Below are 14,997 nucleotides of genomic sequence, written 5' to 3'. Positions count from 1 at the left end.
TTATAGGGACATGGTGTTATTATAGAAACATAGCCTTATGGGGACATGGTGTTATTATGGGGACATGGTGTTATTATAGAAACACAGCCTTATAGGGACATGGTGTTATTATGGGGACATGGTGTTATTATAGGGACATGGTGTTATTATAGAAACATAGCCTTATGTGGACATGGTGTTATTATAGAAACACAGCCTTATGGGGACATGGTGTTATTATGGGGACATGGTGTTATTATGGGGACATGGTGTTATTATAGAAACACAGCCTTATGGGGACATGGTGTTATTATAGAAACATAGCCTTATGGGGACATGGTGTTATTATAGAAACATGGTGTTATTATGGGGACATGGTGTTATTATAGCCTTATGGGGACATGGTGTTATTATGGGGACATGGTGTTATTATAGAAACATAGCCTTATGGGGACATGGTGTTATTATAGAAACATAGCCTTATGGGGACATGGTGTTATTATAGAAACATAGCCTTATGGGGACATGGTGTTATTATGGGGACATGGTGCCTTATGGGGACATGGTGTTATTATAGGGACAAATTATGGGGACAGTTATTTATGGGGACATGGTGTTATTATGGGGACATGGTGTTATTATAGAAACATAGCCTTATGGGGACATGGTTATTATGGGGACATGGTGTTATTATAGAAACACAGCCTTATGGGGACATGGTGTTATTATAGAAACATAGCCTTATGGGGACATGGTGTTATTATAGAAACATAGCCTTATGGGGACATGGTGTTATTATAGAAACATAGCCTTATGGGGACATGGTGTTATTATAGAAACATAGCCTTATGGGGACATGGTGTTATTATGCCTTATGGGGACATGGTGTTATTATAGAAACATAGCCTTATGGGGACATGGTGTTATTATAGAAACATAGCCTTATGGGGACATGGTATTATTATTATGGGGACATGGTGTTATTATGGGGACATGGTGTTATTATAGAAACATAGCCTTATGGGGACATGGTGTTATTATGGGGACATGGTGTTAGCCTTATGGGGACATGGGACATGGGGACATGGTGTTATTATAGAAACACAGCCTTATGGGGACTTATGGGGACATGGTGTTATTATAGAAACATAGCCTTATGGGGACATGGTGTTATTATGGGGACATGGTGTTATTATGGGGACATGGTGTTATTATAGAAACATAGCCTTATGGGGACATGGTGTTATTATAGAAACATAGCCTTATGGGGACATGGTGTTATTATGGGGACATGGTGTTATTATGGGGACATGGTGTTATTATAGAAACATAGCCTTATGGGGACATGGTGTTATTATGGGGACATGGTGTTATTATAGCCTTATGGGGACATGGTGTTATTATGGGGACATGGTGTTATTATGGGGACATGGTGTTATTATAGAAACATAGCCTTATGGGGACATGGTGTTATTATGGGGACATGGTGTTATTATAGAAACATAGCCTTATGGGGACATGGTGTTATTATAGAAACATAGCCTTATGGGGACATGGTGTTATTATAGAAACATAGCCTTATAGGGACATGGTGTTATTATAGAAACATAGCCTTATGGGGACATGGTGTTATTATAGAAACACAGCCTTATAGGGACATGGTGTTATTATGGGGACATGGTGTTATTATAGGGACATGGTGTTATTATAGAAACATAGCCTTATAGAAACAGGGACATGGTGTTATTATGGGGACATGGTGTTATTATAGAAACATAGCCTTATAGGGACATGGTGTTATTATAGAAACATAGCCTTATGGGGACATGGTGTTATTATAGAAACATAGGGGACATGGTGTTATTATGGGGACATGGTGTTATTATAGAAACATAGCCTTATGGGGACATGGTGTTATTATGGGGACATGGTGTTATTATAGAAACACAGCCTTATGGGGACATGGTGTTATTATGGGGACATGGTGTTATTATAGGGACATGGTGTTATTATAGAAACATAGCCTTATGTGGACATGGTGTTATTATAGAAACACAGCCTTATGGGGACATGGTGTTATTATGGGGACATGGTGTTATTATGGGGACATGGTGTTATTATAGAAACACAGCCTTATAGGGACATGGTGTTATTATAGAAACATAGCCTTATGGGGACATGGTGTTATTATGGGGACATGGTGTTATTATAGGGACATGGTGTTATTATAGAAACATAGCCTTATGGGGACATGGTGTTATTATGGGGACATGGTGTTATTATAGAAACACAGCCTTATGGGGACATGGGGACATGGTGTTATTTGGGGACATGGGGACATGGTGTTATTATAGAAACATAGCCTTATGGGGACATGGTGTTATTATAGAAACACAGCCTTATGGGGACATGGTGTTATTATGGGGACATGGTGTTATTATGGGGACATGGTGTTATTATAGAAACACAGCCTTATGGGGACATGGTGTTATTATAGAAACATAGCCTTATGGGGACATGGTGTTATTATAGAAACATAGCCTTATGGGGACATGGTGTTATTATGGGGACATGGTGCCTTATGGGGACATGGTGTTATTATAGAAAACATATGGGGCCTTATGGGGACATGGTGTTATTATAGAAACACAGCCTTATGGGGACATAGTGTTATTATAGAAACATAGCCTTATGGGGACATAGTGTTATTATAGAAACATAGCCTTATGGGGACATAGTGTTATTATAGAAACATAGCCTTATGGGGACATAGTGTTATTATAGAAACATAGCCTTATGGGGACATGGTGTTATTATAGAAACATAGCCTTATGGGGACATAGTGTTATTATAGAAACATAGCCTTATGGGGACATGGTGTTATTATGGGGACATGGTGTTGTTATGGGGACATGGTGTTATTATAGAAACACAGCCTTATGGGGACATGGTGTTATTATGGGGACATGGTGTTATTATAGAAACATAGCCTTATGGGGACATGGTTATGGGGACATGGTGTTATTATAGAAACACAGCCTTATGGGGACATGGTGTTATTATAGAAACACAGCCTTATGGGGACATGGTGTTATTAGAAACATAGCCTTATGGGGACATGGTGTTATTATGGGGACATGGTGCTATTATAGAAACATAGCCTTATGGGGACATGGTGTTAATATAGAAACATAGCCTTATGGGGACATGGTGTTATTATGGGGACATGGTGTTATTATGGGGACATGGTGTTATTATAGAAACATAGCCTTATGGGGACATGGTGTTATTATGGGGACATGGTGTTATTATAGAAACACAGCCTTATGGGGACATGGTGTTATTATGGGGACATGGTGTTATTATGGGGACATGGTGTTATTATAGAAACATAGCCTTATGGGGACATGGTGTTATTATGGGGACATGGTGTTATTATAGAAACATAGCCTTATGGGGACATGGTGTTATTATAGAAACATAGCCTTATGGGGACATGGTGGGGTTATTATAGAAACATAGCCTTATAGGGACATGGTGTTATTATAGAAACATAGCCTTATGGGGACATGGTGTTATTATAGAAACACAGCCTTATAGGGACATGGTGTTATTATGGGGACATGGTGTTATTATAGGGACATGGTGTTATTATAGAAACATAGCCTTATAGGGACATGGTGTTATTATGGGGACATGGTGTTATTATAGAAACATAGCCTTATAGGGACATGGTGTTATTATAGAAACATAGCCTTATGGGGACATGGTGTTATTATGGGGACATGGTGTTATTATAGGGACATGGTGTTATTATAGAAACATAGCCTTATGGGGACATGGTGTTATTATGGGGACATGGTGTTATTATAGAAACACAGCCTTATAGGGACATGGTGTTATTATAGAAACATAGCCTTATGGGGACATGGTGTTATTATAGAAACATAGCCTTATGGGGACATGGTGTTATTATAGAAACATAGCCTTATGGGGACATGGGACATGGTGTTATTATAGAAACATAGCCTTATGGGGACATAGTGTTATTATAGAAACATAGCCTTATGGGGACATGGTGTTATTATAGAAACATAGCCTTATGGGGACATGGTGTTATTATAGGGAAACATAGTGTTATTATCCTTATGGGGACATGGTGTTATTATAGAAACATAGCCTTATGGGGACATGGTGTTATTATAGAAACATAGCCTTATGGGGACATGGTGTTATTATAGAAACATAGCCTTATGGGGACATGGTGTTATTATAGGGACATGGTGTCATTATAAGGACATGGTGTTATTATAGAAACATAGCCTTATGGGGACATGGTGTTATTATAGAAACATAGCCTTATGGGGACATGGTGTTATTATAGAAACATAGCCTTATGGGGTACTGTGTGTGTAGATCAAGATTTTCCCCCAAATTTATACAATTAATAATAAGGCTGTTACGTCCACTGTGTGAGACGTCAAGGGCTCTGAATACTTTCCGAATGCACTGCACGAACACACACAGTCTGCACTGCACGAACACACACAGTCTGCACTGCACGAACACACACACAGTCTGCACTGCATGAACACACACACAGTCTGCACTGCATGAACACACACAGTCTGCACTGCATGAACACACACAGTCTGCACTGCATGAACACACAATCTTGTACAGCTGACTTTGTGGGAAAACACAATTCAGTCCCATTCAAAATCCTAATTTTCCTAACCCTAAACCTAAACTGTACCCTAACACTTATTCTAACCTGTACCCTAATTCTAACCTTTCCCCTAACCCTAATTCTAACCTGTACCCTAATTCTAACCTTTCCCCTAACCCTAATTCTAAACTGTACCCTAATTCTAACCTTTCCCCTAAACCTAATTCTAACCTGTACCCTAATTCTAACCTTTCCCCTAACCCTAATTCTAACCTGTACCCTAAACCTAATTCTAAACTGTACCCTAACCCTAATTCTAAACTGTACCCTAATTCTAACCTGTACCCTAACCCTTATTCTAACCTGTACCCTAACCCTAATTCTAACCTGTACCCTAACCCTAATTCTAACCTGTACCCTAACCCTAATTCTAATCCTAACTCCCCTAGAAACAGCATCTGGCCTTGTGGGGACCAACAAAATGTCCCCAGTTGGTCACATTTCTGTTTGTTTACATACTGTTTGTTTACATAGTTTGTTTACATACTGTTTGTTTACTCCTGTTTGTTTACACACTGTATGAAAATGTATGCACTCACTACGTTCAGTCGCTCTGCTAAATTACTCAAACATTAGGAACCCCTTCCTAAAATTGAGTTGCACCCCCCCAACATCTGTTACTGCAGACTGAACCTCATGTTGTAGAGGCTGTATTGTAAACACAGACCTGTTACTGCAGACTGAACCTCATGTTGTAGAGGCTGTATTGTAAACACAGACCTGTTACTGCAGACTGAACCTCATGTTGTAGAGGCTGTATTGTAAACACAGACCTGTTACTGCAGACTGAACCTCATGTTGTAGAGGCATTGTAAACACAGACCTGTTACTGCAGACTGAACCTCATGTTGTAGAGGCTGTATTGTAAACACAGACCTGTTACTGCAGACTGAACCTCATGTTGTAGAGGCTGTATTGTAAACACAGACCTGTTACTGCAGACTGAACCTCATGTTGTAGAGGCTGTATTGTAAACACAGACCTGTTACTGCAGACTGAAACCTCATGTTGTAGAGGCTGTATTGTAAACACAGACCTGTTACTGCAGACTGAACCTCATGTTGTAGAGGCTGTATTGTAAACACAGACCTGTTACTGCAGACCGAACCTCATGTTGCAGAACCAGATTTACTTTGGAAACATGACTAAACATGACTAATTTGCAGTGTACAATTATAACTAGGAATTCTTCGAACAAACAGGAAACATTTACTTGGTCTGTTTCACTCTGCCAGATTGGCTTTGAAGAAGTGATTCCCCTCTAGCCTGGTCCCAGATCTGTTTATGCTGCCTTACCAACTCTTATATAGTCAATAGCAAAACAGCACAAAGATCTGGGACAAGGCTCATTTCCACTCATGCTATTTATCAAAAATTAACACTCAAACATTAACACAGTAAGTTAAGACTTAATATATATTTATTATAGGTATTTGCAATTTTACACCCAATGTTTTGTAAAAACGGACACCATCGTGAAAACCTTTCCTCAATAACTCCACATCCCTCAAAAAAACAGTTCTGTAAAATAACTTCTGTTTCAAGACCTTTTTAAAGCAAAGGCACATTTGTCAATAAGTGTTCTTAAAAGGAAAGCAGAGAGAGAGAAAGGCTGGCTGGAGGCAGGCAGAGTAGAAGCAGAAAAGAATAGTGAGATGCCATAGCCAGTCTTCAGTAAGTACCCCACATCTCCATCACAACACAACTCTGAACCTGACTTGGAGGAGAAGGAGAGGAGGGACCAGGGAGCAGACAGGGGTCTAAATGGGAGAAGCCTGAGCCTAGAGATTGGGGAAATGAGAGGCCCGGGGTTCTGGGGAAAGGAGAGGCCCGGGGTTCTGGGGAAATGAGAGGCCCGGGGTTCTGGGGAAATGAGAGGCCCGGGGTTCTGGGGAAATGAGAGGCCGGGGTTCTGGGGAAATGAGAGGCCCGGGGTGCTGGGGAAAGGAGAGGCCCGGGGTTCTGGTTAAATGAGAGGCCTGGGGTTCTGGTTAATGGGCTTGTTGACATGGAGAGGGGGTAGGGTTAGGGGAGAGGGGGTAGGGTTAGGGGGGAGGGGGTAGGGATAGGGCATGGTGCTCCACTTCTCCAGTGAGTCTACACTATAAAACACCTGTCAGTCTGTCTTCAACCCCCTCGCTAGCTGCAGACAGACCATAAGATTAGTCTGAACCATAGTCAGTCTTTGTGGGTGTTCATTGGATGCAGGAGGAGGGTCTCTGTGGCCGGTCACACCCAGGGGCCTGCCTGGATTATAGAGGGAGGAGGAATCCTTGTGCCCAATAGCAGTTCTCCTAACAGACCTCCCAGTCAACCACAGCCCTGACCCTCTCCCTCTGGAGGAGGGCCTAGTCTAGGGCTTAGTATAGGCTATTGGCTGCACCATCCACCAGTCAAAACAGGAAACCAGTAGCGTGAGAGGGGATATGTGTGAGATGAAGTCTGCGTAGCACCCCACACGCCCACATCTATTGGTCCCTGGAGCTGGGAAGCTGTGTCAGTGGACTGTGATAGGTCCTCGTCATACGAACACCTTGGCAAGAGCGTCTGCCCCGGCGGAGGCGATGTAGGCCTTAGAGGGGTGGAAGGCCACGTCATGGATAGACTCATCATTCTTCTTCCTGTGAGCTGTAAACTCCTGGATACATGTCTTAGTCTCCAGGTTCCACAGACGAATAGAACAGTCATGACCTGAGGGAGGAGAGGAGAAAGGGATTAGGGAGGGAAAAATGATCAAAGAGGAGGAGAGCAGGAAGAAGTTAGAGGAAAGTGAACAGTAGATGGGCGACAAGGCAGTTCATATAAAGTATACAGCTCTGGTGTCCCCCAGGGCTCAGGTCTAGACCCTCTCCTGTTCTGGTGTCCCCCAGGGCTCAGTTCCGGGCCCTCTCCTGTTTTATAAAGTGTACAGCTCTGGTGTCCCCCAGGGCTCAGTTCTGCGCCCTCTCCTGTTTTATAAAGTGTACAGCTCTGGTGTCCCCCAGGGCTCAGGTCTAGGCCCTCTCCTGTTTAATAGTCTGTCATATCATCACATGCAGAATGACAAGGTATATATCTAGCTGAGTATGTTAGAAATCATTGTTATGGAGAGTTAGCTACTTACTGCCAGACATCAGATAGAGACCATTGGGGTCGACAGCTAGACTGGTAACAGCATCCAGGTGGGCCACCATCGAGTGGACCAGCTTCCCTGAAGAGTTCAAATGGACAACATTTGTTAATTTCATGTTTCTGCTTTCTGTGTGAAGGTTAAGCTTTCTGTGAGAGCTGTAATTAAAATGTGAATTCATTCCGCTTTTAAAAACATCTATAAAATAAACTGCCATGAGAAACCAAACGGTCAGGATGAGGTAAAAACCTGGAGGACCGCGAGATTCCACATACTTTCAGATTGATGGTGAAGACATTTAGTTCTGCGAGGAAGACACTGTTGGAGTGAAAAACTCATAGAAAGTTTATATGTAGACCAGCAAAATGGCTGCAAAATGGCTGTTACCCGTGTTGTTGTCGTAGAACTTGATGTGTCTGTCCTCCTCAGCGGTGATGGTGATGGGGAGGGTGGGGTGACTCAGCACCTTGTTGATCTGACAGGGGGTACCTGGGGAGAGGAGAGAGAGCTTGTTAGGTCATATCTGGCTCCAAGGACCATGTACATTAATAATATACCAAGGCTTCCAAAACTGGCTTCAAATAGCTTCCTTTACTTTTTAACAAAAAGGTCTGGAGGCTTTCCAAACTCCCTCCCTCCCTCCCCTCCCCTCCCCTCCCTCCAGACCTACCCGTCTCCGCAGCAGACTCCAGGCTGAGCACCAGTTGCTGTGTCTCCATGTTGAACAGGCCGATCTGACCACTGGTGAAAGATGTCACCATGTGGTCGGGGTCACTGCAGACCACGTCAACTGACGAGGGCACGCCAAACTCTGAAGCAGCGAACCATAGTTGTTGATTTCACCACAGAATTTGAATATGATAAACATACAACACAAATGAATCAGCGTAGGATTCTGTTGACATGAATGAGAATGAAGAGTACCTTTCCTGTGGAAGGTGACCAGGGCAGGCTTGGTATCGGAGGCGTCCCACAACCTGACGGTGCCGTCTCCAGAGCAAGACAGGAGTCTCTGATGAACACCACTGTACACCAGACCCCACACCGAGTCAGTATGACCACACAGCGCCCCACGCAGGACAGACGGCTCTATTACACACAGGGAGGAGGACATGTTACAGACAGACAGACAGACAGACAGACAGAACAGACAGACAGAGACAGAACAGAGAGAGAGAGAGAGAGAACAGAGAGAGAGACAGAGAACAGAGAGAGAGACAGAGAGAACAGAGAGAGAGACAGAGAGAACAGAGAGAGAGAACAGAGAGAGAGAACAGAGAGAGAACAGAGAGAGAGAACAGAGAACAGAGAGGGAGACAGAGAACAGAGAGAGAGACAGAGAGAACAGAGAGAGAGACAGAGAGAACAGAGAGAGAGACAGAGAGAACAGAGAGAGAGACAGAGAACAGAGAGAGAGAACAGAGAGAGAGAACAGAGAGAGAGAACAGAGAGAGAGAACAGAGAGAGAGAACAGAGAGAGAGACAGAGAACAGAGAGAGATAACAGAGAGAGAGACAGAGAGAACAGAGAGAGATAACAGAGAGAGAGACAGAGAGAACAGAGAGAGATAACAGAGAGAGAGAGATAACAGAGAGAGAGAGATAACAGAGAGAGAGAGATAACAGAGAGAGAGAGATAACAGAGAGAGAGAGAGAGAAAACAGACACAGCCAGCCCTCTATTCTTACCGTATGAATCGTATGGGTCTAGGTTAGGGTTCGGTGTGTTCCAGCTCTGAATGGTGCCGTCCAGCCCTCCACTGAAACACTGCTCTCCTGTACTGCTCATCACAACACACAGCACTGCACCCTGGTGGGCCCTGAACGTGTGCATGGGTTCCACATCTACAGAGGCATTCCTGGAGATAAAGACTTAAACACTTTCTACACAATCTAGACTGTATAAAAGGTCTTGTGAGAGACATTGGTCTCACCATGTTTGGAGTCAATTCCTTTACCATTCAGTAAATTCAGGAAGGAAACTGAAATTCCAACTCTCCCCTGGTGAGAGCAATGTCTCAATGTCTTTAGTTAAGTAGACACTGATTTGGTTAGGGTTAACATTATAGTACTATTAGACAGGGAGGTTAACATTATAGTACTATTAGACAGGGAGGTTAACATTATAGTACTATTAGACAGGGAGGTTAACATTATAGTACTATTAGACAGGGAGGTTAACATTATAGTACTATTAGACAGGGAGGTTAACATTATAGTACTATTAGACAGGGAGGTTAACATTATAGTACTATTAGACAGGGAGGTTAACATTATAGTACTATTAGACAGGGAGGTTAACATTATAGTACTATTAGACAGGGAGGTTAACATTATAGTACTATTAGACAGGGAGGTTAACATTATAGTACTATTAGACAGGGAGGTTAACATTATAGTACTATTAGACAGGGAGGTTAACATTATAGTACTATTAGACAGGGAGGTTAACATTATAGTACTATTAGACAGGAGGTTAACATTATAGTACTATTAGACAGGGAGGTTAACATTATAGTACTATTAGACAGGGAGGTTAACATTATAGTACTATTAGACAGGGAGGTTAACATTATAGTACTATTAGACAGGGAGGTTAACATTATAGTACTATTAGACAGGGAGGTTAACATTATAGTACTATTAGACAGGGAGGTTAACATTATAGTACTATTAGACAGGGAGGTTAACATTATAGTACTATTAGACAGGGAGGTTAACATTATAGTACTATTAGACAGGGAGGTTAACATTATAGTACTATTAGACAGGGAGGTTAACATTATAGTACTATTAGACAGGGAGGTTAACATTATAGTACTATTAGACAGGGAGGTTAACATTATAGTACTATTAGACAGGAGGTTAACATTATAGTACTATTAGACAGGGAGGTTAACATTATAGTACTATTAGACAGGGAGGTTAACATTATAGTACTATTAGACAGGGAGGTTAACATTATAGTACTATTAGACAGGGAGGTTAACATTATAGTACTATTAGACAGGGAGGTTAACATTATAGTACTATTAGACAGGGAGGTTAACATTATAGTACTATTAGACAAGGGGGGTTAACATTATAGTACTATTAGACAGGGAGGTTAACATTATAGTACTATTAGACAGGGAGGTTAACATTATAGTACTATTAGACAGGGAGGTTAACATTATAGTACTATTAGACAGGGAGGTTAACATTATAGTACTATTAGACAGGGAGGTTAACATTATAGTACTATTAGACAGGGAGGTTAACATTATAGTACTATTAGACAGGGAGGTTAACATTATAGTACTATTAGACAGGGAGGTTAACATTATAGTACTATTAGACAGGGAAGGTCAGTCTTACTTTTTGGCGGGGGAAGTCTTCTGCAGGTTCCACATCTTCAGCGTGTGGTCCTCTGAGGCGGTGACTAGAACCGCTTCTACGGGGTGGAACGCCAGACCTCGGATCCCGTCAAAGTGGCTCCGTAGGGTAAACTTAGGGTTCCACGTCCTCCTCAGGGCATCCTTGTTGTTGGACATCTGAGGAGGGGAAACACCATGGATAGATATGGGTAGATAAGTAAGTAAACTGCAATCCTTTGCATCCCCCCAGGACAGCAACAGGGCTGTAGAACTGTACATCCCCCCAGCACAGCAGCAGGGCTGTATATCCCCTAGGACAGCAGCAGGGCTGTAGTACTGTACATCCCCCAGGACAGCAGCAGGGCTGTAGTACTGTACATCCCCCAGGACAGCAGCAGGGCTATAGAACTGTACATCCCCCAGGACAGCAGCAGGGCTATAGAACTGTACATCCCCCAGGACAGCAGCAGGGCTATAGTACTGTACATCCCCCAGGACAGCAACAGGGCTGTAGTACTGTATATCCCCCAGGACAGCAGCAGGGCTGTAGTACTGTACATCCCCCAGGATAGCAGTAGGGCTATAGTACTGTACATCCCCCAGGACAGCAGCAGGGCTGTAGTACTGTACATCCCCCAGGACAGCAGCAGGGCTGTACATCCCCCAGCACAGCAGCAGGGCTGTATATCCCCCAGGACAGCAACAGGGCTGTAGTACTGTACATCCCCCAGGACAGCAGGGCTGGCTGTACATCCCCCAGGACAGCAGCAGGGCTGTAGTACTGTACATCCCCAGGACAGCAGCAGGGCTGTAGTACTGTACATCCCCCAGGATAGCAACAGGGCTGTAGTACAGTACATCCCCCAGGATAGCAACAGGGCTGTAGTACAGTACATCCCCCAGGACAGCAGCAGGGCTGTAGTACTGTACATCCCCCAGGATAGCAGTAGGGCTATAGTACTGTACATCCCCCAGGATAGCAGCAGGGCTGTAGTACTGTACATCCCCCAGGACAGCAGGAGGGCTGTACATCCCCCAGCACAGCAGCAGGGCTGTACATCCCCCAGGACAGCAGCAGGGCTGTATATCCCCTAGGACAGCAGCAGGGCTGTAGTACTGTACATCCCCCAGGACAGCAGCAGGGCTGTAGTACTGTACATCCCCCAGGACAGCAGCAGGGCTATAGAACTGTACATCCCCCAGGACAGCAGCAGGGCTATAGAACTGTACATCCCCCAGGACAGCAGCAGGGCTATAGTACTGTACATCCCCCAGGACAGCAACAGGGCTGTAGTACTGTATATCCCCCAGGACAGCAGCAGGGCTGTAGTACTGTACATCCCCCAGGATAGCAGTAGGGCTATAGTACTGTACATCCCCCAGGACAGCAGCAGGGCTGTAGTACTGTACATCCCCCAGGACAGCAGCAGGGCTGTACATCCCCAGCACAGCAGCAGGGCTGTATATCCCCCAGGACAGCAACAGGGCTGTAGTACTGTACATCCCCCAGGACAGCAGGGCTGTAGTACTGTACATCCCCCAGGACAGCAGCAGGGCTGTAGTACTGTACATCCCCCAGGACAGCAGCAGGGCTGTAGTACTGTACATCCCCCAGGATAGCAACAGGGCTGTAGTACAGTACATCCCCCAGGATAGCAACAGGGCTGTAGTACAGTACATCCCCCAGGACAGCAGCAGGGCTGTAGTACTGTACATCCCCCAGGATAGCAGTAGGGCTATAGTACTGTACATCCCCCAGGATAGCAGCAGGGCTGTAGTACTGTACATCCCCCAGGACAGCAGGAGGGCTGTACATCCCCCAGCACAGCAGCAGGGCTGTACATCCCCCAGGACAGCAGCAGGGCTGTATATCCCCTAGGACAGCAGCAGGGCTGTAGTACTGTACATCCCCCAGGACAGCAACAGGACTGTACATCCCCCAGGACAGCAACAGGACTGTACATCCCCCAGGACAGCAGCAGTACTGTGAGAGCACTATAATACTAACCCTAACCTGAAAGCAAATTCATTGAGGAAGGTATTGAGTGGACAGACATCGGTAATGTAAAGCACACAGATCATGTTCTTGGCTAGTGGAGAGTGCAGATTGTATTGCGTCAGATTGTATTCCGGGTATCTAAAAGATTCGACTCATGTCGTAGGCCAGACTAACAGCCTCATTAGCTATGCTGAATCCAGCCAGTTCTCCCTCTGCAGTCTTCCTCCTCCCATAGAGGTATATGGATACTTACATCATAGGCCAGACTATCAGCCTCATTAGATACAGTAAGACCAGCCAGCTCTCCCAGTCCCAGTTCAGCCTCCATGTTCACATCAGGACGCAGGATAAAGGCCTTCCCAGAGGAAGGAGGGACCGTCAACACCTCCACTGGAAGAGAAACAGAGACAGTCAATTAATCAATCAACCAATAACCTGCAGGACACTCAAGATGTTAACACTGAGCAAATACATGGTACCATCTAACAGCCCTAGCCCTGGGTCCAAAACCTAGTTTAGACTAGTCCTGAGTCCAAAACCTAGTTTAGACTAGTCCTGAGTCCAACACCTAGTTTAGACTAGTCCTGGGTCCAACACCTAGTTTAGACTAGTCCTGGGTCCAACACCTAGTTTAGACTAGTCCTGAGTCCAACACCTAGTTTAGACTAGTCCTGAGTCCAACACCTAGTTTAGACTAGTCCTGGGTCCAACACCTAGTTTAGACTAGTCCTGAGTCCAACACCTAGTTTAGACTAGTCCTGGGTCCAACACCTAGTTTAGACTAGTCCTGGGTCCAACACCTAGTTTAGACTAGTCCTGAGTCCAACACCTAGTTTAGACTAGTCCTGGGTCCAACACCAAGTTTAGACTAGTCCTGGGTCCAACACCTAGTTTAGACTAGTCCTGGGTCCAACACCTAGTTTAGACTAGTCCTGGGTCCAACACCTAGTTTAGACTAGTCCTGAGTCCAACACCTAGTTTAGACTAGTCCTGGGTCCAACACCTAGTTTAGACTAGTCCTGAGTCCAACACCTAGTTTAGACTAGTCCTGGGTCCAACATCTAGTTTAGACTAGTCCTGGGTCCAACACCTAGTTTAGACTAGTCCTGAGTCCAACACCTAGTTTAGACTAGTCCTGGGTCCAACACCTAGTTTAGACTAGTCCTGGGTCCAACACCTAGTTTAGACTAGTCCTGGGTCCAACACCTAGTTTAGACTAGTCCTGAGTCCAACACCTAGTTTAGACTAGTCCTGGGTCCAACACCTAGTTTAGACTAGTCCTGGGTCCAACACCTAGTTTAGACTAGTCCTGAGTCCAACACCTAGTTTAGACTAGTCCTGGGTCCAACACCAAGTTTAGACTAGTCCTGGGTCCAACACCTAGTTTAGACTAGTCCTGGGTCCAACACCTAGTTTAGACTAGTCCTGGGTCCAACACCTAGTTTAGACTAGTCCTGAGTCCAACACCTAGTTTAGACTAGTCCTGGGTCCAACACCTAGTTTAGACTAGTCCTGAGTCCAACACCTAGTTTAGACTAGTCCTGGGTCCAACATCTAGTTTAGACTAGTCCTGGGTCCAACACCTAGTTTAGACTAGTCCTGAGTCCAACACCTAGTTTAGACTAGTCCTGGGTCCAACACCTAGTTTAGACTAGTCCTGAGTCCAACACCTAGTTTAGACTAGTCCTGGGTCCAACAAAGGCAAGGACAGAGGAGCAGTACCTTTGTCAAAATGTGCACTGGGCAAATTTGTGACCTGTTTCAGGAAACTAGGCGTATGTCGCGGGTCCACTACAGGAGAGATGTTGGAACATAAACTTTTTTTTG

General features: G+C 44.4%; 1 protein-coding gene across 3 annotated transcripts in view; it reads right to left on the bottom strand.

Moving 5' to 3' along the window:
- Positions 1-6,110: 6,110 nt before the first annotated feature.
- Positions 6,111-14,997, bottom strand: part of LOC112255138 (striatin-like) — a 58,142-nt gene continuing 49,255 nt past the window's right edge. For all 3 annotated transcript variants that reach the window (XM_042305793.1, XM_042305794.1, XM_042305795.1), the window contains 8 exons: positions 13,424-13,560; positions 11,173-11,348; positions 9,505-9,674; positions 8,742-8,906; positions 8,488-8,628; positions 8,205-8,306; positions 7,812-7,898; positions 6,111-7,399 (listed from right to left, as the gene is read on the bottom strand). In XM_042305793.1, coding sequence (XP_042161727.1) covers positions 7,230-7,399; positions 7,812-7,898; positions 8,205-8,306; positions 8,488-8,628; positions 8,742-8,906; positions 9,505-9,674; positions 11,173-11,348; positions 13,424-13,560 — 1,148 coding nt within the window. In that variant the 3' untranslated portion in view covers positions 6,111-7,229. The remainder of the gene's footprint in view (positions 7,400-7,811; positions 7,899-8,204; positions 8,307-8,487; positions 8,629-8,741; positions 8,907-9,504; positions 9,675-11,172; positions 11,349-13,423; positions 13,561-14,997) is intronic.

The sequence above is a fragment of the Oncorhynchus tshawytscha genome, linkage group LG25 (genome assembly GCF_018296145.1).
Source record: "Oncorhynchus tshawytscha isolate Ot180627B linkage group LG25, Otsh_v2.0, whole genome shotgun sequence".
Classification (NCBI taxonomy): Eukaryota; Metazoa; Chordata; class Actinopteri; order Salmoniformes; family Salmonidae; genus Oncorhynchus; species Oncorhynchus tshawytscha.
The sequence above is the reverse complement of the archived record's forward strand: the minus strand, read 5'-3'. Positions and strand labels throughout refer to the sequence as shown.